The following is a 23,354-nucleotide window of genomic DNA, read 5'->3' on the forward strand; positions in this document are numbered from 1 at the left end:
AAGTTTTGCAGGGATAAAGGCTGAGCATGAGGCCTTGACTCCAGTTTCCATGTCCTGGACCTCAGCTGCTGCAACTGCTGCTCTGCCTTTAATTGATGCCATAGTTCTAACAAGATTCTATTGGGCTGCCCATCAAAGTTTTCTTTTACTACCCCGGCCTTTATCAAATTAACCCACGTCTGGGTCCTCGAGACCTTCGCAGGGCCTTTTGCACTTCTCCTTTCAGTCATAGCCCATACTTCCTTCAACCTCCCCCAGAACTGCTAAAGTACGAGTAGCCTCATCTATGAGTTACCCTATGTGGATGCAAGAGTAGTCACCAGGGATCCAAAAAGAGATGTGGGAGCTCTCTGCAGCACCAGATTTCTCATTCCTACAGTGAACACCTCCTCATTGGGGCCTGAGGGTCCATATTATAAACGATATTTTTCATACCCAATTCCCACAGTACCTGTTGTAGCTCTACATGTTTTCCAACTACTGGGTAAAGACGGTCAACCACTCTGATTAGGCCAAACTGCCCTGATGGCAGCCGTCAGCCATTCCAGGAGTGTCGGATTCCCTGAGGCACGAAGGGCATCTTTCAACTGCTGCAGGAGGGAAGGGTGAGTCATCAGACAAGCCATTCTACTCAAGGGGAACCACGTGGGTAGAAGGCACCAGACAGGATAGAGGCAAGACAGAAGGCCCACACCATCAAAACCTTGGGTTGTGCAATGTTCGCCTGTTCTGTCTCTCTCTGCCATTATCAGCCAGCCCCACTGATGGAAGGGTTATAAGTACCAGAGCTGAGGATGCTCAGGGCTATTCAGCAGAGTAACTGGAATCAACTCAGTCACCAGTCAGAGGGACATCTGGCTATAGGTAGATCACCAATCAGCCTGCTGAGCAGGCATGGGTTTATCTGCAATCCTTGCACAGAGCATATGGTAACTAGAATGGGACCATGTTACCGCCAGTGATGGCCATTTAGAGGTGATATGGTTGTCAACCCAGAGGTCCAATGATTCTGATTTTTTATTTGGTTGCTAAGTTCTTTTATTTATGCCATCCTGTATCCCACTTACTGTTTACCTTCAGCACATCTAACAGGTCACTAACAAGATTCTTGTCTATGTCTCACTACTTGCTGTCTACTCCACAAGTCTTTTAAGCTACTAGCTTTCTTCTCCTCTATGCTTAGCATTTTAATGAGTTTCATGCATCCTGTTCCTTTTTCTTGTCCCCACAGCAGAACTGAATAGTCTCAAATACAGCACACTATGCTATAGTTATGTCTTAAATGAATAAAATGAAACGCTAGGATTATTAAATAAACCAGTTATATATAGTTCTACATTAACAAGCTGTAGTAGCTGCAGCCCTTTTGACTATTGCTGACAGTCACCGGGACCCTTAACATTGCAATGGAACCTCCGATGCCAGCGGGATACAGATCTGGCCCGTCCCGAGCCAGTCCAGGGACCCCAGACCTCGGCCGCCAGGGGAGGCTGCTCTTATTAACAGGGCTGGAACCACTAGCAGTGACAGCACGTGCGCCTGGCCGGCATGCAGCGGTCACTTAGCGGCGCAGGGGCGCCGGAAGCGGCGGGTGCAACCAAGCCCCGTCCCAGATCCAGGCCCGACCCTCCAAGCCCCGACCCAGACCCAGCCCGCGCAGCCGCAGAGCAGACCCAACCGCCCTCTGGCCGGCGGTGCGAAGGCGCGCGAGCGCGCGACGTCGGCCCCACCCCATGACGCATCAGGGGGCGTTCCCGCGGCCTGGCATTGGCAGTCTATCGGGGCGCGGCGTACTCGCTGTGCTCTGCGTACGCGACGTCGGCCGTAAGCACGCGGGGAGCGGGCTGGCGAGCTAGCGGACGCGCGGACGGGAGCCGGGCTGCAACGGCGTGTCTCCAAGTTGCGTAGCAGAGAGGGCACGAGGATGGCCGAGGCCTCGGACAGGCTTTACCGAGTCGAGTACGCCAAGAGCGGCCGCGCTTCATGCAAGAAATGCGGCGATAGCATCGCCAAGGACTCGCTGCGGATGGCCATCATGGTGCAGGTGCGGGCGCGCGGCGCGGGCTATACGCTCCAGGGCACGTTGCTCCTCGGGGCGTTCGCCAGGCCGCCCACCCTTGGCCACTTCGTCCAGGAGGTTTCATCCTCTGTTGATGGGGGCGACGGGCTCGCGAATTTTTTTTAATCTATTTTGGGGTATCAGTTCAGCACGCTCACCCTTGTTCTCTTAATTATGCAGAACCTTACAAGTTGGCGTCATTTCTGTGCCTTCCATTCAGTTTGGGCCTAATTTGTGGTTTAAAACACTATTTTCCCTCCGACTTTCTGGATCCGGTCACATGTTTTCTTTGTGCGTCTGCAGCTGCCTAGTCTGAGCGAGCGTGGCTGGGAGTTCTCTCGGCTTCTTAGTAGACTGGGGGCCCCTCAGCCCCAGGCTTCGGGACGGGATGGAGTTGAAGGTCGGGGGCCCCCTCCGTTTCCCAGGCTTTGGGACGGGGTGCAGTTGATAGACTGGGGGACATTCTCCGTGTCCTCGGGCTAAGGGGCTGGGATGGAGTTGATAAACTTGGGCGGGGGTTGGGGGGTGGCTACCCATCTCCCTAGACTCAGGGCAGAGTGGGTGAGCCGGGAGGTGCCCAAGGCCCCTACTTCCCCAGCCCCCAGCCCGCATGGGTGTAGTCCGGCTTTCACTTTTCCCCTCCAACCCCTCCTCCAAAGTAAAGCTGTCTGTTACCAACAGTGGTACTCATGGTCAAAGTAAATGATTTTATTCTCCCAGCAGTGAGGCAGTAATGTGTTTGGGTATGACTGGATAGTTACTGCTGGATTTTCTCTACTTGTGCGGTGGAGGAGAGTGAGTTCCAAATGACAAGTACTTAGGTCATCCCATTTCATTGGAAACTGCAGTTGTGGGCCCCTCAGAGCCTACCTAGCTCACTGCTTGTCACTCAGTACTTACTCATTATTTAAATACTGAGCACCTGGTGAGTATTAGGCATTGTGTTTGTACTAGAAACACAGCGACTGCCCTTGGCAGCATCCAGTTTGGTTAAAGGGAAGATGACTGGTGAACTTTGCTGTTCAGGGTGACTGCCCCTGGATGGATGTGTGAGCTGAACTGGGAGCATCACAGAAGTGGCAGGGAGTTGCAGATGGAGAAGCAGACAAGGCCCAACTTTTGAAGACCTGTATCTTCCACTAAAGTCTTCGAACTTTCCCCCGAATGGGTGGCCTGCTCTTGAGAAGCTCCCTTCTAGTGCAGGGGTTCTTAACCTGCAATCTGGGATGGCAGGTAGAACCCAAACAGTGCATGAGTTCACATGAGAAAAAAACGTACATCCCTATCTTCACTAACCTCTAAATAAAATACCTTCTTTCCCTAATTAGTAATGTAAATTGCAGAGCAAAGGCATATTTGCTCCACCTGTGATTTTGGTCACCTTACAGTAATTATAGCCATTTTCACCTCCCTTTACATCTGTTGGAGGTTGTCAGAATATCATTTACGCTCATCACAACAAAACTCCAGTAATTAGAGTGAATGCTGAATCTTGCTACATCTTTCCAAGTTCAACAGTAGCATGACCCAGTAAACTTTTAAATGTTTTGGTAATTATTTCAGAATAATTGGTTTCTTTTGTGAGCCTTTGTGTATTCTCTGTATTTTTAAGACACCCATAGGGTGATGGCCCCATTGAGGAACCGATTCCTGAACCGAATGATGTTTAACCTTTCGTGCCTTCATTTGGCATGATTGACAGTGAAAGAAATTACTAATATTAAAAGTTGGTGTGGTGTTCTGTAATTGGGGTGGAGTTCTAACTCAGATTGTAATGTTGGTCTTGTAGGCCGGCTGAGCTGGTGGAGGCGGGAAAGAAGGAAGCCGTTCTTGCCATTTAGTTTTGAATACTGCCTTTGGCATCTGTATGAGAAGCTTGTTCTTTGAGTATCAAATACCTGATACTTCACCAGGCCTGTCCCGGGCAGCCTCGAGGGGGTGAACCGGGCTTCCAGCCTTTGAACTGGGATGAGGGGTGTGGAGTGAGGGTGGTGGGAGTGGTGGGGGATGAGGTGGGCCCAGTGTTCTGCCTTGCCTTGGACAGGCCTGAGGCGAACAGCGTGGTCGCATACTGTGTGCCAGTGGCCAGCCATCTGGGTTAGGCATCTGGGTAGGCGGGCAGTGTAATGGCCTGTTTCACACAGGAGGAAGTAGGCCAGGTGCTGGCTGCGGACTCTGGGACATGGTGGGTGCTCAGTGTTTGCTGAATACACAGCCAGCGTCTGCCACTTGCTCAAGCTTTACCTTGTAGCTGCCAAGTGAAAGCCAGTCTTGTGACCCTAGTCTAGTTCTCTTCCTGCCACGTTCTCAGCCTTAAATTCTCACTTTAGTCAAAGGTTCTTCCTTTAGAGAGAGTCCCCAAGATGTTGCTGTGAATATGCCCTTGGGCAACATGTCTGACGCTGCACTGGGTGGGTGGCTGGGGACCATGGTTTGGAGGGGCAGACGTTGGGGCAGATGTTGGGCCCTGACTGAGCCAAGAAGAAATGCCACCCCCCACAAGTTCCTACATAGGACAAAGCCACTGAGCCACGCACATCTGTTCACAGGTGTAAGCTGAGCATTGCGAGGTGAGGTAGACAAGGGCCCCAAGGCAGGAAGAGCCAGGTTAAGGCCACAGCGGCTGTAGTAAGATGGGCAGTGCTTGAGGGTGAGTGAGCTGCCGTGGTGGAAACACCATTCCACTCTGAAGTGCTGTTTGTTGTCTGGTTTGGAGGGAACATCCTCTCCACAGAAGGAATGCCCTGTCCTTCCTCCTTCCCCCCAGACCTGGGGCATTCCACAGAGTGCCATCTGTAGGCTGGAGTGTCAGTGCTAGCAGGATGGCATCGTGCCCCTTGGAGCTTTGATACAATGCAGGACACAGGCGTTGACCAAATAGGCATCCTGGGAGATAGTTCTGTTGGGCAGGAAAGTAGGTATGAGTCGGGTGGAGAGAGAATAAAGGCCGATAAAGCCCACTAAAAGGGACTCAGCGAGTTAACCATTTAAAACTAGAGAGCCAGACAGGACTCAAATCCCCTAACAGTTCTATCTGTGGAGTTTTGGACATGCCATTTGTTCCCAGCAGGTCTGGAGCCCTGAGCCCTGCCCAGGGGGTGGTGCAGGCTGCTTGAACCCAGGGGTCCTCAAAGTGCCCGCCTGAACACTAATATTTTACTCCCGGAAAGAGGTCCCTTGCACGGTGAGAGCGAGCTGGTCGGGAGGCCTTGACATTGCCTTTTCAGCATATTTCCCCTATCCCCACAACTTCACCTTTTTTTAAAAGTTGTGAATAGTAGTTATTTTTAATGCTGTTATAATATCCTCATTCCATCTGCATGACATTCAGCTTTATGTTCTGTAGAAACAGATGTTTGGGGCCCCCCTTGCTTCAATCAGAACCATTTGTGTATTTTTAAGCAGCTCTTCCTTCCAAGCAGTGTGGCAGAAAGAACCATGGTGTCGGATTCAAGCTGGGGCTGAGTCACCTGCCTGTGTCACCCATAGCCCAAGGCATCTGTGAAGTGAGGGTCCTGGTCCCCACCAGAGGCAGTTGTGGAGTTATACATGATGGCTTTTGAAATTACAGGGACCCACTCTGCTTGGTCCCTGTCACAGTGAAAGGCTCAATGCTATCAAGTCAGTACCCCCGCTGGGTAAAGCCTCACAGGAGAGAGGGACTGGCTGCAGTTGGGGAGATCTCCCTTTGCCCTCCCTGGCCTGCCACTCCCCACCCCACCCCCACCTTTTTCCCTCACAGACACATTCATGCCCCCCATCAGTGCAGCTGCTGCTTTCTGACACATTTTCTCTGCCTGGCTCATTATCTGACTTGTCCTGTCTGAGTGCTACTGCAGAGGTACTCAGCTGGGCCATGCAGGCGCAGGGGATGGGGACACAGTAGGTGTCTTGTGGGGGACCCTCCCTCGCACACAACAGCACATAATCAGAAGTAGTGCCTTCCCATGGGTGGTGTGGGCCTGAAGAACTGGGGAAGGGAGAAATGGGAGGTGGCTTCCTTGTGTGTGTAGCTCTGGGCCCATGACTTGGAGGGTCTGGGCAAGGCCTCCTCGCCTTAGGGAAAAGCAAACAGGGAAACAGGTTTACCTCGGAGGCAGGGGGAGCAGCTGGTCACACACTGCACTCTGTCCCATCGTAGTCACCCATGTTCGACGGGAAGGTCCCGCACTGGTACCACTTCTCCTGCTTCTGGAAGGTCGGCCACTGCATCCGGCACCCTGATGTCGAGGTGGAGGGGTTTTCTGGACTGCGGTGGGACGACCAGCAGAAGATCAAGAAGACGGCGGAGGCTGGAGGAGTGACAGGTGGGAGCAGACCCTGCTGGGAGGGCACCTCAGCCCTTCTCTGCTGCCCATGTGTGCGAGCTGGTCAGCCAGCCCCAGTGCTGCAGCTCCTCTGACCAGCATGTCCTTTAGCAAAATGTTTACTTCTCCCCATGGTTGAGATGTAGCCTTTTAAATGTGTTGTTGTTTTTGTTTTCAATAGACTTTATCTTTCAGAGCAGTTTTAGGTTCACAGCAAAATGAAGCAGACAGTACAGGGTTCCCATGCACCCCCAGCGCCCCCACAGGCGCATCCTCCCCCAAGGTGGTGCATTTGTCACAGTTGAAGAACCTGCACTGGCGTGTCAGAGTCACCCAGAGTGCACAGTTGCATGAGGACTCAATTCGTGCCGTGTGTGCTGTGGTTTGGACACATACCCTTTAGAGCTTCGCTGCTTTAAAATGCCATGTTCTGCTGATTCTCCCTTAATATCACACCACTGGGTCTTACTGACACAATAGTTTTGCTTTTCCCAGGGATGTCATATATTTGGAATCATGCAGTATGTAGCCATTTCAGATTGGCTTCTTTCACTTGGTAATACTCATTTAAGTTTCCTCCCTGTCTTTTCACGGCTTGAAAGCTGTTTCTTTTCAGCACAGAAGAATATTCTGTTGTCTGGCTGTACCCCTGTTTATCCATCACCTACTGAAGGACATCTGGTTGCTTCCAAGTTTGGGCAGTTATGAATAGAGCTGCTGTAAACTTCCATGTGCAGGTTCTTATGTAGACATAAATCTTCAGCTCCTTTGGGTAAATACCAAGGAGCATGATCGCTGGGTCGTATGGGAAGAGTATGTTTAGTTTTGTAGAAGCTGCCAGCTGTCTTCCAAAGCGGCCACACAAGTCTGCCCTCCCACCAGCAATGAACAAGTTCCTGCTACTCCACATCCCCACCAGCACTTGGTGGTGTCAGTGTTCTGGATTTTTTTGGCCATTCAAATAGGTGTTGTAGTGGTTTTAATTTACATTTCCCTGATGATATATGATGTGGAGCATCTTGTCATGTCTTTGCCATGTGTACACATGTTTGGTCAGGAGTCTGTTCAGGTATTTTGCCTGGTTTTTGTTCCTTTTCTTATTCTTGAGTAATAAGAGTTTTTTGTGTGTTCTGGACAGCAATCCTTAATCAGATGTGTCTTTTGCAAATACCGTCTCCCAATTTGTGGTTTGTCATCTTTCTCATTCTTCCGGAGCAGAAGCTTGCAGTTTTGGTGTAGTCCAGCTGGTCAGTTCTCTCTTTCATAAATCTTTAGCCTCGTGTCTAAAACGTCATCACCACAACCACAGTCGTCTAGACTTTCTTCTGTGTTATGTCCTAGTTTTGTGATTTGGGGTTTTTAAGTCCATGATCCATTTTGAGTTAATTTCTGTGGAGGGTGTAAAATCCGTGTGCCCTTCTTTTGCCTGGGCATGTCCAGCAGTTGCAGCGCCCCGTGTTGGAAGGCCTCTGTTCTCTGCTGCATTCTGTGCTCCTCGTCACACATCAGTTGCCGATGTTGGTGTGGGCGTGTTTATGGGTCCTTCCCGTCTCCCTGTCGGTTCATTTGGCCAGTACCACACTTTGATTATGGCAGCGCTATGGGAAGTTTTGGTGCCCGGTGGTGTCAGTTCTCCAGCTTGGTTCTTCACTGTGGCAGCCGTCCTGGGTCCTTTTCCTCCACGTGAGCTTCAGTCGTCGCCCCTGCAGACTTAACTTGCGGAGGCACCTTTAAATTGTTTATTTTTCATCCCTTTGAAGATCTGGGGCTGTGTTCTAATTTTTCTGCCTTCCTAAGCTGGCCCCGTTTTCCCTGAGCTGTTAGGATAGGCTGTCGATGGGAACATCAGCTGCCCTTCCCCCCAGATCCCCTTGGACCTGTGCCAAATGGTGTTCTCTGACTGTCTTTGTCTCCGGCTGTTTCTGATCTGCTGGAAACTGAGAGATGAGTGACACAGCTAGAATTGTGAATAAAAATGAGAGGCTGTTGCCAAGAGGAGGTGGAGAATGTGGATTTAGCAGAGGACAGGTGTGACAGAACTTTCCATTCTGTGGTCATTGTCAGGGTAGTAGGGTTGTCCATTTAGGGGTCTAGATTGTTGTGTCTAGTTATAATTTACATGTGTCAAATTATAATTTTATAATATGAAAAGGCAGTCATTTTGCTATAAGCGTGTTTCTTTTATGAAACAATCATAAAAATACTTCCTACTAATTGTTAAGGTATTTTTCATCCAAAGAGCCCAACTTAATATATTTAGACATAGAAAACATTTAAATCATCCCATATACTGCAGTTTGGGGATAACTATCATTAGCATTATGGAGTACTTCCTTAGATAATTGCTTTCTGTTCAAATACTAATTCATGTGTGTATGTGTATATATTTTTCTTTTTTTGCAGAAATGGGATCCTGTCCTAATATAATACCTTTTTTAAATGCTCAGTCACCTTTTTTGTGGTAAAATAGGCACAACACAATATTTACCATCTAACAGTTTTAAAGTGTATGTTTTGGTGACATTAAGTCTGTTAACATTATTGTGCAGCCATTCTCACCATCCATCTGCAGAACTTTTTCATTTGCCCAAAATACCCATTACAAAATAATGTCTATTTCTACTCCCCTGGCCCTCGTTAACTACTATATTTCTGTCTCTGAATTAGACTACCCCGCGTGCCCCGTGTAAGTGGAACCACGCAGTAGTGGTCCTTTAGTGTCTGGCTTATTTCACTCAGCATAATGTCTTCGAGGCTTGTCATGTAGCAGGTGTCGGGATTACAAACTGAGGCGGCTTTACTTGTTCTTTTCTAAACTTACAACTTTTACATCTTTTTCTTATCTTAATGCATTTAGTAGAACCTCCCATACAATGTTGAATAGACATGGTGAGAGGAGACAGTCTTGTTCCTGATTGTAGGAGAGAAACAGTTCGTGTTAGAACTATTTCCGTTTAACAGAAGAATCTAGCTTTGGTCCTGGATGCTTGGCCATGTACTCTCAAAACTCCTTACTGAGTGATTGAACCTAGTAGGAAACGCCCTTTACCATCTGTTTAACACTTACATGTACTTGTGTCTGATTCTATTTCAAGGTACTCCTTTTGACTCAACATTTAACTTAGATTAAAGTATAGTAGAAATTAGAAGGTGGGGTTAGAATTCCATGTGGTACAGGGCTTTGGCGGTAAGTACCTTCCGGTAAGGGAGGGGTCCAGAGGCCGCGGAAGAGCTGGAAGGTGAGACAGCTACCACCTAACATGCTGTGCAAAGAGCTTGTCTGGGAACGTTTTTTTATTTTAGTGCCAGGAAAGAGGCTGACAGTTGTCAGAAACAGACATAGATGAGATGGGCCAGTTTTAGTCACCCCAAACACAAGGTGTCCTGGTGGAAGGAGCCTGGGGAGGGCGTGTAGGGAGACCAGGGGCTCTCTGGAGCTATGCTCTGAGGCTGCTGAGGTGAGTTGCTGTGTTCGATGCTTCAGACAAAGGTGCAGATGGAGGTGGCAGCAAGATGGAGAAGACACTGGGGGACTTTGCAGCGGAGTACGCCAAGTCCAACAGAAGCACGTGCAAGGGCTGCATGGAGAAGATTGAGAAGGTGAGAGCTTGGGAGCTCAGACGGCCAGGCTGTAGGGATTTCTTGCATTGGATTTCATTGGACGTTTTGAGAGAAAAGAAAAACGGGGGCTTCAAATGCCAGCTCAACACTAGAGGTTAAAAATGAAGTGAACATCTTTGAGACAGGAGCTGGCAGTGACTTCCTTCCATACAGGTGAGCACTTGGGGTCCAGCTGCTGTGTGTGGCTGCATCCACTCTTCTAAGACCTGGGAAGGTCTGGAAAGCTTCACTCAAGGGGCCTCTTCTGGGCTCCAGGATGGGCAGCAGAAGCTGTTGGTCTGTGTTTTATGGTAGGATTACACTTGAGTGGGTTTGCTTCCTGGTTGAGCTTTAAGGTTTCCTCTATAATCAGAGGAAGCTTATGAACACAGTCTGGTCCCTAAAGAATGTGACAGCCAGTCAGGCAGAATGAACGATTATCCACATAGCCAGGGACACAGAACAATAGTCCCGTGCCTCCCAGCCTTGTCACCATTCTCATCTTAAGCAAACATTCCCATTAATTAGTTTAAGGAATTGATTGACAGTTTCTGCCTCCTCAAAATATTGCACAGGAAATGGAAGTGAACCAGCTGGGATTTAGAAAGGAAAAATAAGGAATTGCTAGATGCTCTAACCACCTTCAGCCATCAAACTTTTGAAGCAAAAGTTAAAGTTCCAAGGTCAGTGCCTGAATCTACCACGCAGTTGAGTGTTGCTTGGCCTGAAATTGAACTTTACGTAGTGCCAGCACGCCTTGCCTAAGTTGGTGGAATCTGGGGCTCACAGGCTTGAAACTCCTAGGAATATCAGGCCTGAGAATTAGAGACCTGGGCAGGATGGCAGGACTTGGTTCTTACTGAATAAACATTATTGGTTAATTACCACTTCTTATGCTGGAAATCCTGACTGGCATCAGGCATCTGCAGTGAAGCCTCCTAGGTGTTCAGACCCTGGCTCACCTTGACACAGTTCAGTGTCCTTATTCCTGCTCCAGATCTACCCAACATCTGCAGGAATATTACCACTTTCCACCTGTCCAGGTCACTGGGAAGATAGTCGCTATTGGAGTTGACCACATATAAAACGGGGGTACTGAGGCTTGAGGGTAACACAATCTGTGGTAGCATAAGGGCCAAACCTCCCAACAACTGTTGGGGTGCCCTGGGCATGGATCCAAGACCCCTCACTGGCTGGAGCCCAGGCTGGCTTGTGTCTCCCCCAGCCCCTTGTGTTCACCACCCTTCCTTGTCTCCCTCTTGGTACCATGTATGGTTTTCCCATAGGGCCAGGTGCGCCTGTCTAAGAAGATGCTGGACCCAGAGAAGCCTCAGCTGGGCGTGATCGACCGCTGGTACCACCCAGGCTGCTTCGTGAATAACAGGGAGGAGCTGGGGTTCTGTGCTGAGTATACCGCGAGCCAGCTAAAGGGCTTCAGCCTCCTCACTGCAGAGGATAAAGAAGCCCTGAAGAAGCATCTCCCAGGAGTCAAGAGTGAAGGGTGTGTGGAGGGCCACGGGAAACACGGTCTCGCTCAGCAAGGGTCCCGATGGAGGTGCAGAGACCAGTGGGTTACACACCACCCCTGTGTTCCCCTTATTATGGTTAGAAAGCCAGGGGGTGCAGACCTAGGTGTGGTGACAGCAGAGCTCTGCTGCTTCCCTGCCTGGTTGGGAGGACAGGGTAGGGAAGGCTGCAGGGCCGTCCCTGAATGTGTGTCTGAAGCCCCTGGTTGGTCTAGCCCCCTCCATGGCACATCTCCTTGGGCAGGTGTTTCAAGCATAGCTCCTGCCAGAACCTTCCAGGCCAATGCGTTGTGCCAAGAAATTATGGGAGTTTTGACATCAGATGAGGCCTGAGCCCTTGATTCTGTTTTGGATGTCCAGTGCCCTGGAGCAACCCCTGCACTGCTCTGTGGCACAGAGTGTTCTGAAGCCATGGTGTCAGCTGCACATACCTCCAAGCAGACAGCAAGCTCCTGAGAGCACCAAGTGAATCGCAAGCATGTCAGAGCCTGGCAGAGGGGACAGTGAATGACATAAGGTTCTGTGTTAGTCAGGTCCCTCGGTTTCAGAATGTTAATGGCTCTTATTCTTCTCACTTATATCCTGATTTCTCTCAGAAAGAGAAAAGGCGATGAGGTGGATGGAATGGACGAAGTGGCCAAGAAGAAATCTAAAAAAGAGAAAGACAAGGATCGTAAGCTTGAGAAGGCTCTCAAGGTGAGCTCAAGCTGTTCGTCTCCTTTTGCCATCCTGCCTCAGTTCTCTTCCCTTGTTCTGTGAAGAAAGTTCAGATGGTGTGGACGCCCCCTTTACCAAGACCTGTGAGAATTCTCACTAGGACAGCTGTTGCTAAATAGCATGGCTTCCCCTCAGTGTTTTCTTCCCTTCCCTTAAAAGAGCAAGTCTTATTCAAAGGAAAACCCACATTGGGCTCTAGGTGCCACATTTCCACTCTGCACCCTCACGGGGAGGCAGTAGGTTCATGCTGCAACCATGAGAAACATCTCTCTGTGGCCTGGACCTGTAGGGTCACTTGTAAACATTGCAGAGTGGATGTTCAAGGATGCCAAAGGTTCTTAACATAGGCAGATAGCTTGGAGACACAAAGATGTTCCATGTTTTTATTAATGAAGACGTCTTGTTAAAAAATAGAAGGCATGCACAGCATCTTACTATGATGATGGACAGTGACTGTGAATGGGGATGTGGGGGGACTTGGTGAAGGGGGGAGCCTAGTAAACATAATGTCCTTCATGTAATTGTAGATTAATGATACCAAAATAAAATTAAAAAAAAAAATAGAAGGCATGTAACAAAAGGGAAAAACTATCCATTGTTAATCAGGAAATGCTGGGTTTCAGGGAGTCTAGGGGAGAATAGTCTCTCTTGGGAACATTATCTTCATGAGCCCTCTGTCTTGTTCTCAGTATCAGGGTAAAGTTTTTGCCAGTGGTGTAAAAATTAGTAGTTTCAGAATTGGGTCTGATTGCTTGAGAGGAATCACAAATACAGTGTGATTGTCCTTCAGTAAAAAAAATGGGTCTGTTGTGCCCCAGCCCAGCTGCAGTGAAGCTGTCACGCTGTTCTGCATTTGTCCTTGTGTGGGTTTGGTGGTGTCTCTATCTGGCCTTTTCAGAGGTAAACAGTCAGAAAATCAGGTGCTTCCCCACCCTCCCCACCTGGCACATCTGTTTCTGCTGGCCTCCCCTCCTTGGTCACATAAGTGAAATGGTTCAACTGCTTTCACCTGAGCTGTGCAGTCAGACAGTGTCCTTGTGCTCTGTCTCCATAACTGGTGGCCTAGTGCAGGTGCCACACTGGGGGTGTTCTTGACAGAGCCCCTGCAGAGGGGGGTGACTCCACCCACATTGCTCAGTGCTGAGGGCGCCAGATGGGTCATGCAGGACCGGCGTTTTCCTCTGCTCACCACAGGGGTCTGAGGCCACGGTGTGAATGGCTTGCCCCCTACCCTAGAGAGGGAGGTGGCTGGCCCTGGCTCTGACTCAGCAAGGCCAGTGCTTCCCTGATGGTTGTGAGAGTAAATGAGATGACATGAAAGGGTTTCACTGAGAGCAGGTGCTGTATGAGTATTACCAGAGATTCAAAACTCCATTTTCAGAAGAGCTTAAAGCATTCCTGCGTGGTAATGTAATATGCAGTCAAGGAAACAGGAAGTGTGTGGGGTTTGTCCCCTTTGGCTTTCAGATTGCCAGAGAGCAGCAGGTGCCCGAGCTCTTGGTCATCTCAAACAGCCTCTCTCTAACAGCTCCACCCAGGAGAGATAAACCTTGTTCCTCCAGCCTCTTTCCTGTATCCCAGGATTTGTCTTGAGGGGTGGATTCCAAGGACTCTAACCTGGCTTCAGCCTTCCTGTCCCCATGTGGTCCCTGAGACCACGCGCTAGGCTTGCTTTGGCCCCTATGGGAGTGTGGCTGGGGTGCACTTGCCCGTGGAGGAACCAGCTTTGGAGGACAGCTCCACTCCCTTGCAAGGAGACCAAGGACAACCAGGGTACGATTGTCTCTGGGCAGCTTCTTTGAGAAGAGCTGGTTCTCAGTGGGGATCTTGCCCACAGGCCCAGAATGAGCTGGTATGGAACCTCAAGGATGAGCTAAAGAAAGTGTGCTCCACCAACGACCTGAAAGAGCTGCTGCTCTTCAACAAGCAGCAAGTACCATCTGGGGAGTCGGCGGTGAGCCACTTTAAGTGAGACACACATGACGGGTCCAGGCATTGTGGAGTGACTGACCCTGTAGAGTGTGGTAGGCCCTTGAACCCCTGCTGGTACTGACTGGGAGGCGTGGACGTTCGTGTCGCGTTGTGTGGTCATTGCCATCATGGCCTCTGCCTTGGGCAGGTTCTCTCAGGCCCTGGGGGCCTTGACGTAGACTTTGGCAAAGACTGAGGTGTGCCATGTATTTGCCTGGCATGTTCACTCCACATGCTTTGACCCAAGGAGTCCTCTGCCACTGTCTGCCCAGAGTCCCCAAGGGGCTGCAAGGGAGTGGGGGACCCTCTAGTTTCCCCAGGGGCCCTACCCTGCCATCCCCTCTGGGGTAACTGTTGGCACTGTTACTGGGCAGCAGTTGGGGGTGCTCGGGCTCTCCATGTTTGAGTCACCAAGAGGTGGGGAGCTGCAGGATTACCCAGATGCCCAGGGGAGTTCTAGCAGGTCAGGGCAAGCCCATCCTCTTTTGTAGGATTGGGGTCTGCAGATTGTTTATTCCACATTGGTTGGTAAATGTCTCTGGAGCCACTCTTTCCCTCTGACAAAGTTGTTTCACTGGCTTCAGATCCTGGACCGAGTGGCCGATGGCATGGTGTTTGGCGCCCTCCATCCCTGTGAGGAATGCTCAGGCCAGCTAGTCTTCAAGAGTGATGCTTATTACTGTACCGGGGATGTTACTGCCTGGACCAAGTGTATGGTCAAGACACAGACACCCAGCCGAAAGGAGTGGGTGACCCCAAAGGTAAGTCTGGTGGGGCAGGGAGGATCCTAGGATGTTAACAGAAACACATGGTCCCACCTCCTGGGGTTGTCCACACTACGTCACTACAGCTGCCCTTCAGTGCTCCTTAGACATTGGTACAACATGCTGTCCTCATCATCAGAATATGAAATTATATGTTCCGTATGTTTGTAAACTGCACAAATGTAGAGCCAGAGTACTTCCAATTGGAATACAGGTCTGTCCAGTTGGTGTAAAGCCCTTTTTCTTGCAAAGGCCATTTTCGTTTTCTGTTTATTTTCACTTCTGTTTATTTTAGGAAGTATGTACTCTGTGCCAGTCACTATTGTAAGCTCAGGAGACACACTGGTGAATAAATAGTTAATTCCTGCGTGTATGGTAGGAGAGCTTTTCTTAAGGATATTTCCTTGCCTTGGTGCTAGAGGGTGAGCTGGGACTGGAGTTCAAGTTATCTTCCATTATTGATCTTTTTTTTTAATGGAATGGTGTATTGAATTCTCAGTAGGCAAAAACAAAAACCCTCAGTTGGAGTCCTTCTGGTGGTCCTTGAGGAGCTGGCAGCTGGACTGACTCCATCTGTGCCCCCAGGCTAAGGGAGCTGGTGCCTGGCAGCCTGGGGAAGAGCCCTGGCACTGCCTACTGCTCCTGGGATCTGGGTTCCACCTCCTGGGGATGGAGCATTTGGAAGAGGGCGCACAATAAACACTCAGGTGGTTACATGAGCACCTGTGGGCACCACTAACTCCACGTCTAGAACTGAACTCTGTTTTCCTCCAGCCCCCTTGCTCTGGCTCCTGTTTCTTGGGTCTGTCACTATCTTACTAACATGCCCTCCCTCCCAGTCTTTGCTCTGTGCTTCTTTGGAGTGGTCTCTCTAAAGCCAGTCTGACCTTGTTAATTCCCATACCTTAAAACCTTTAGTGATTCCCTATTTCATGTAGAAAAATATTCTCCCAGTTTTCTGAGTTCACAGATATTAAAGACCCATTTGTGGTATTTGTATCCTTTTTATCATCTTTGATTGAGAAAAAAGTAAGATACCAATTGCACGGCATCTATATATATATGTTTGTTTGGTTGTTTTTCCCTGCACAGCAGGACTGTTTTTAGGGCAACAGTGCTTGGTGCCCATGAAGATTCCTGGGTTCACAGACCCTGGGGGTGACTGCTGCCTCCAGGCACTTGGCCCACAGAATGGAGGTCAGCTCCTTAGCTTGACTCCCTAAAGCCCTCTGTGATCTGCCTCTGTCAGCCTTCTGCTTCCCCTCTTTCCACCCCCTTTTCTCCAAATTACCATTTCCACCATCCCTGCATGCACATCTCCCTCCCACTCAGTTTAATTCTTTACACTCCCAGCAGTGGGGCTGTTGGGGGAGTATTGTGTATTTTCCCCATCCTTGTCCCCACTGCAACAAAGAATTGAAGGGCAGAGACACAGTAGTGAAGCAGAGTAAAAGTTAATTATTTAAAGTTATTTAAAGAGAGAAAAAGTACAGCCCACCTCAGCAAGGAGAGGTGCCCAGAAAGGTTGGAGAGAGAATGTTTAAGATTAAAAGGTTATGCACTTAGAAAGTACGGGTGACCTCAGAGGAGTGCCCCAAAAGGTTGAGGGTTCCCCCTTTTAAGAATTCTTCAGGAATGTGACTAACTGGTGGGGGTGCTGACCTATTAAGTGGTCTCTGAATATTTAGATTTAACACAAGGAACTACCTGCCCTGATTTCTCCCTGGGATAGCATACATCCTGGTCTGGGAGCATATCAAACAAGGCTGCCTGCCAGGCCCCCAAGGTGGACTGAGTTACTATTTGCTGAAGAGTAAGTTAAGAATCTTCTTAACTTCCTGGGTGTTAAAATGCAATCTTGTCTTGAAGATGGAATCCTTCCTGCCTTTTGCTATGTTGTTTATGGCTGAGCCTGCATGCTAAACTAGTTGCCTAGGTTGCAAACTACTTGATTAGGGCTGAAGGAGAAAAGAACAGCATATAGGTAAAGTTAAAAAATAAACTGGGCCTGCATGAATAACATAATAAAGACATGCACTATGCTCAGGTACACTCCTTTATGTGGGGAGTACTCAAAACATTCCAGGCCAAGTTGCTCCTAGCTTTTTGAGCTTTAACTGATTAACTCTGGGGTTTTTATTTTCGTGGGCTTTTTCCTGGCCTTATTCTCTTTTCATCCCGCTCATACCTATTTTTCTGCCTAACAGGGCCCTACTTGCCTAGGGTTCCCAACTTTCCACATATCAGCCAAATGCCTTTGCTTAGGCAGCACCCTCCTTTTTTGACTCCCAGCTGACTTGGGTCACTGCCTCCAGGGAGCCTTCCAGCAGTCCCAGTTCTTTCATTGTTCTTAGCACACCTCTGGGTTAGAACTTTACTCCTGTATTGAACTTTACCTTCCTTTATCTGACTCAGTCAGACCTGAGCTGCCTTCTCAAGGGAAGGAACTGTTTTTATAACCTCAGGGTGCTGCTAGTAGTTGCTGTTGGAAATAATCTGTTGCCCCTTTTATTCTGTGGGCATTCATAGAATGTGGGCGTGGCAGGGAAGGGCTCTTTCTTGATTGGATGAAGGCTTAGGAGCAGAGGAACCTTCCTTGAGCACATGGCCCATTGTGCATTGCCTGGGGCTCAGGTGAGCCCTCTGTTGAATACTGACTGTTAATGGACTCCCTGCATCCAGATCCCTTTTTCATGGACAGGAGGAAATGACCCTGATTTTCTTTTGGGAAATTATCTCCCTCCCAGTGGGTGCTGTCTTGGGGGACTTGCTGTCGTTGGATAAGTATATGGCCCCAGTGAAGCCGTTGACTAGAGGGGAACAAGTCAAGAATGAGGCTCTAACAGCATACACTGGCCACATTGTCAACTGGGGTTTGTTTGTTTGTTTGTTTGTTAAGGAAAATATATTTTCCATAAAGCATCTATTATATCAGCTCTATTATATATATATATATTATATATAGAAGCACTGGAAATAATATACAGATGATAGCATTATGTTTCATCCTAGAAGCTTCACATTTTCTTGTATGTTTATCATAAGAAAAGAAGTATTTAATGTGGGAAGGCCAAATTGCTTTGTTCTACCAAATGGTTATTTCAAGAGAGAACTGGTTTCTTCCTTAACGTTAAATTCTTTAGGAATTCCGAGAAATCTCTTACCTCAAGAAACTGAAGGTCAAAAAGCAGGACCGTATATTCCCCCCTGAGACCAGCACCCCACCAATGGCTGCACCCCCACCGCCCACAGCCCTGACCCCGGCTGCAGTTAACTCTTCTCCACCAGGTACAATTCCCCAGGGTCAGGGGGAGCTGATCTTAGGGGAAAGAGGGTGTCCTTCTGGGTTCTCGGTTTGCTGATCCTGTGGGGGAACCCTGCCCACTCCCCGCAGCAGGAGGAGGGAGGCTGGGGGGGACTCCTAACACAGGCCTGGCAAGCAGCCTTACCTGAAGTGGCATTTGGTACGGCTTGCCTAACTGAACCACAGAGTGTCCTTCTGGGTCTTGCTTTCCTTCCTCCAGGCAGCCCCATACCATACCCATGAGTCAGTCATCTGAGCCTGGTAGTAGGATGCTTAGGTCTCTTGAATATGGAGACATGGCATCAAAGGAAGTTGCTGATCAATGTCAGTGGGAGATACTCCACACCAACAAAGACAATGAGTTCAATATGTGTTTCTGTGTCTGGAGGAAGACCCACCTCCTCTTTGTACTTAGAGGCACATGGAATAGTCCAATAGTTAGGGCTCCAGTTTGGTGGTGGAGGACAGGTCCATCCCTGCATGTGAGCCTGTTGATGGCCTCCTTCCATCCCCAGGGGAGGGGGCGTGTGCATTGTGCACAGTTGGTCATCCCAAGTCCACTGTGCTTGCAGCCTGGGTCCAAGTGCATGTGTAGTGGGCCACGTCTGGTAGGCCCTCTGACCCTCCTCCCTCCGGCTCTGAGATCCCTCCTGCCTCTCCTGACCTGCAGTTGACAAACAACTAAATGTTCTTGTTCCCTGCGAGGACCTCAGCCAGTTTGCAATAAACTGCTAATGTCCCTTGTTATCTGCCCTACCGGAGAGTGCCTGAAAGCCTTCTGCCCGCAGCATCTCATGTCTAGAGTGTATAATACAAGAAACTGGAGGTTCATGTGGTCCACCCCCTCCACTGCCAACATCCTGGCCCGTCATCCTCAACCACAGTCTTCCTAGTCTGCCTGGGGCACCCTGACCACAGCTGGCATAGCTGGCCTGCTGGGGGAGCTGTGTCCTTGGGTGGCTTCTGTCGGCCTGGTCCTTACTGTGCCTGGGGGCAGGAACCGCCTCTGGGGTGGCAGTTGGCTGCCTTGACATCCGCTTTTGCACTAGGCCCTTTCTTCTGTTTTCCCTCAAGAGAAGCTGCTCAGAGAAGGGTGCAGAGGCTGTCCCACAACCTGTTCTCATTTGTCCCTGGGCACGTCTGCCTGGCTTCCTGACTCTGCTCTCCCCTTCCAGATAAGCCACTGTCCAACATGAGGATCCTGACTCTTGGGAAGCTCTCCCAAACCAAAGATGAAGTGAAGGGCACGATCGAGAGACTTGGGGGAAAGTTGACGGGTACAGTCAACAAGGCCTCCCTGTGCATCAGTACTAAAAGTGAGTTTGACCTTGGTTGTAAAATAGAGATCCTGCTGTCTGTGTCTTACGATCGTGCTGAGAATTACGGGAGAGGAGGCACTTGGTACAATGTCTGATATACAGGACACCCAAAAGTGTGTCCCTTCTCCATCACAACATCATGTTCGGCTTTACGGAGAGTAGCCAGGTTTGTGCTTCTGTTACTGCTCTGTATCACAGCATATACTCCCCTGCTCCTGTCCCAGCCAAGACAGCAGGCTCCTTCCTATTCCTTGCTGACCCGAATCCAGGCACTGAGCTCCTCCTCTTTGGGACACTGAGAGGTCTTGCCAGGATCTGTGAAAATTATAATAGGCCATTTGGACAAGCACAGCAATCTAAGAGATGACCAAGAGGTGGAGCGTGGCTGGGCAGAAGGGTCATCTACATGTCCAAGCTGAGAGCTGGCTGTTTAATCTGTTGCATAGAAACCAACACAGATCATCAGGCAAAGTGAAGAAACAGCAACATGTTCCAAATGATAAAACCTCAGGAAGAAACCTTGAAGTAGTTTACCTGGTGAAGAGTTCAAAGTAATGGTCATAAGGATGCTTACTGAACTGGGGAGATGCATGGATGAACACAGAACTTCAGCACAGAGATGGAAAATACAAGAAAGTACCAAGCAGAAGTCACAGAGCTGAAGATTTAACAATTGTGCTGAAAATTACATGAGAGGGGTTCACAGTAGCCTGGATCCATCAGCTTAAAGACCAGGCAGTGGAACTCACCCAGTCAGAGCAGGACAAAAATGAATAAAAAAATGTGAAGGTAGTTCAGGGGTCTTAGGGGAGCGACAACATCAAACAGACTGACATTCGCATTATAGGGTCCTAGAAGAAGAGAGAAAGGGGCGGAAAGCATACGAAGAACTAACAACTGAGAACTTCCCTAACCTGAGAAGGAAACATATCCAGGTCCAGGAAGCCCTGAGAGCCCCAAACAAGATGAACCCAAAGAGGCCCACCCCAAGACACATTAAAAGTTAAGGGCAGGAGAGAATAGTAAAGGCACAGAAGGAAAAAACACTTGTTATGTACAGGGGAACCTCCATAAGACTCAGCTCCACACTCCCCAAAGTAATGTACAGATTCAGTTAATCCCTGTCAAAACCTAATGACATTTTCCCAGACAGATAGGACAAATAATCCTAAATCTGTATGGAACCACAAAGGGCCCCAAATAACCAAGGCAACCTGGTGGAAGAACAAGGGGGCATTGCACTCAATGATCGCAAGCTATGCTACAGAGTTTCAGTAATCAGAACGGTGTGGTCCTGGCATAAATAGACACGTATACCAATGGTACAGGATCAGAGTCCAGAAATAAATATACACTTATATGGGCAGTTAGTCCTCAACAAAGGAGTCCAAAATACACAGTTTGGAAAAGGTTTCTTCAATAAGTGGAGTTGGGAAACTCTTACACTGTACACAAAAACTCAGAGTGGATTAAAAAATGGAACGTTAAGACCTGAAACCATAAAAGTAGAAGGAAGCATAGGTGGTAAGCTCCTTGACATCAGTCTTGGGACAATTTTTTTGAATCTAACACCAAAACCAAAAGCAATAAAAACAGTAAATAAATGGGACGGCATCAAACTAAAAAACTTCTGCACAGTAAAAGAAGCCATCACCAAAATGAAGGACAGCCTACCAAAGGGAAGGAAATAACGTTAAATTGTGTATCTGATTATCCATTTGGAAGATGCAGTGTTAACAAAGGTGAACAGGTTCCTTTGCAGGTTTATTATGTGGACAACCATTTTAGGTCTCCAAGACCTGAGAAATAGGGTACAGCTTTTCCCGTATGAGTTGGATGTCAGGGTCCCTTTTCTGTGACTTACCTGTCACCTTGTCCTTAGCTCATCATCCCTTAGGGAACTGTTGCTGAGCAGAGTCAGCTGTGGGAAAGAGCCCTGTGAACACTGGGTTTGGAGGAAATGGGAGCTGTGATGAGGAGGGTTTGGAAGGACCGAGTAAATACGACACTAGTAGTTGGAGATTTAAGTTTAGTTTTCATCTCACTGCTCACCTTCTTCTTCTGATTTTGACAGAGGAGGTAGAAAAGATGAATAAGAAAATGGAGGAAGTCAGAGAAGCCAACATCCGTGTTGTGTCTGAGGACTTCCTCCAGGATGTCTCTGCCTCCATGAAAGGCCTCCAGGAGTTATTCTCAGCCCACATCTTGTCCCCCTGGGGGGCAGAGGTGAAGGCAGAGCCTTCAGAAGTAGCGGCCCCCGGAGGGAAGGTGGGGGCTGCGCTCCCCAAGAAGAGCAAGGGCCCCGGCAAGGAGGCAGGTGAGGTGCCGGCCGCCCAGCTGCCGTGGTCGTGGCCCTGCTCCTGGCCAGCTGCACGCGTCTGCCTGTGCGGGGCCTCACCCCCTGTGCCCCAGAGTGGCCTGTGGAACACTTCCCTGCCAGTTTCCTCTGCCCCATTTTCCATGGACACAGGGTGGAGGTGCTTTGGGGTGGGAAGGGCAGGGGCAGCACACGGGCCACGTGGGCAGTCAGAGGGAAGGCCATGCACTTGTCGGCCCTCCACCATCTCACTCTAATGTGCACATTTCTCTCTCCCCTCCAAGGTGTCAACAAATCTGAAAAGAGAATGAAATTGACTCTGAAAGGAGGAGCAGCTGTCGATCCTGATTCTGGTAAGCAGACAGGAACATGAGCACAGTGACTCCACGTGCCCCAGATGATTAGGAAAAAGTGTGGGAGCAGGGCCACACCTTGGCCCGCCTGCCTGCTCTCCGACTTCCCCAGTCCTGAGAACTCGTGTGTCCTGTGGGTACCCTCCGGAGGGTGGTGGTGGCAGATGGGAGCAGTGAACTGCACACCTGCCCCGGCCCACGGGAGCAGGAACTGTAGGAGATTCGCCTCCCAACAGGCCTGGAGCACTCTGCACACGTCCTGGAGAAAGGCGGGAAGGTGTTCAGCGCCACCCTTGGCCTGGTGGACATCGTTAAAGGAACCAACTCCTATTACAAGCTGCAGCTCCTGGAGGGTGACAAAGAAGGCAGGTGTGTTCTGGGGATGGGGGAGCACATGCCGGCCTGTGAGGGCTGTACTGTCAGCCTTGTGAAACCAGTTTCCCGGCGCCTGGGGAGTTCGAGCTCCTCACAGAGCACAGGTGTACCCTCGGCCTGTGACAAGAGGGCAGACAGACAGCCTCACTCTCCTGCATGTACCCAGCCCTGCCATCCCCATGGGATGCAGGCATCCCAGCACCCCTCTCCTGTAGCCTCCTGAAGACTAGTCTAGATTTTCCAATACCTCTACACATACTTTAAAACTTCTGGAGCAAATGAAAGTTTGGCAAGAAGTGAACTCGCTCTAATGTTGCTTTAGGCTCCCTAGTTAATAAACAGGTTTGGGTTTGCCTTTATTTTTTTCTTTTTTACATGGTGGAGAAAGGGTGCCAATTCTGGGTGCCGAGGGGCTGGGCTGGCTTTTCCCATCCACGCCGTTCCAGGCAGGGTGGTCCTCTCCCCCGCGGTGGTCCCTCGGTATGTCCAGTCGGAAGGGGAGCCTGTGCGTGCACAAGCTGTTGGAAGTAACTAAGAAAATCTCATGGTGAAAAGGCATTTTCAAATAATTACGTTGATATATTAACCTGGACCTTTTCCTTTAGCAAATGAAAACAGTTCTCCCATTGGAGGTCCAGGATATCCAAAAAGCTTTCCTAGTGGGAGGGCACGAAAAGCTTGTGAATTTTAGTGCAGGAGGAATGGGGTTTTTGTAGAAACAGACAGAGTGCCTTTGTCTGTT

General features: G+C 49.3%; 1 protein-coding gene across 3 annotated transcripts in view; it reads left to right on the forward strand.

The window, feature by feature from the left end:
• Window positions 1-1,798: 1,798 nt before the first annotated feature.
• Window positions 1,799-23,354, forward strand: part of PARP1 (poly(ADP-ribose) polymerase 1) — a 35,731-nt gene continuing 14,175 nt past the window's right edge. The window contains exons 1-13 of one of the 3 annotated variants that reach the window (XM_037008892.2): window positions 1,800-2,044; window positions 6,201-6,366; window positions 9,851-9,966; window positions 11,253-11,467; window positions 12,089-12,188; window positions 14,047-14,163; window positions 14,765-14,941; window positions 15,899-15,940; window positions 18,088-18,232; window positions 19,424-19,564; window positions 21,642-21,884; window positions 22,169-22,237; window positions 22,474-22,606. In XM_037008892.2, the coding sequence (XP_036864787.1) occupies window positions 1,925-2,044; window positions 6,201-6,366; window positions 9,851-9,966; window positions 11,253-11,467; window positions 12,089-12,188; window positions 14,047-14,163; window positions 14,765-14,941; window positions 15,899-15,940; window positions 18,088-18,232; window positions 19,424-19,564; window positions 21,642-21,884; window positions 22,169-22,237; window positions 22,474-22,606 (1,784 nt within the window). In that variant the 5' untranslated portion in view covers window positions 1,800-1,924. Of the gene's footprint in view, window positions 2,045-6,200; window positions 6,367-9,850; window positions 9,967-11,252; window positions 11,468-12,088; window positions 12,189-14,046; window positions 14,164-14,764; window positions 14,942-15,898; window positions 15,941-18,087; window positions 18,233-19,423; window positions 19,565-21,641; window positions 21,885-22,168; window positions 22,238-22,473; window positions 22,607-23,354 lie in introns of all 3 variants that reach the window. The other 2 variants (XM_037008895.2, XM_037008893.2) reach the window with 2 other exon arrangements.

Source organism: Manis javanica, chromosome 11, assembly GCF_040802235.1.
Source record: "Manis javanica isolate MJ-LG chromosome 11, MJ_LKY, whole genome shotgun sequence".
Lineage (NCBI taxonomy): Eukaryota > Metazoa > Chordata > Mammalia > Pholidota > Manidae > Manis > Manis javanica.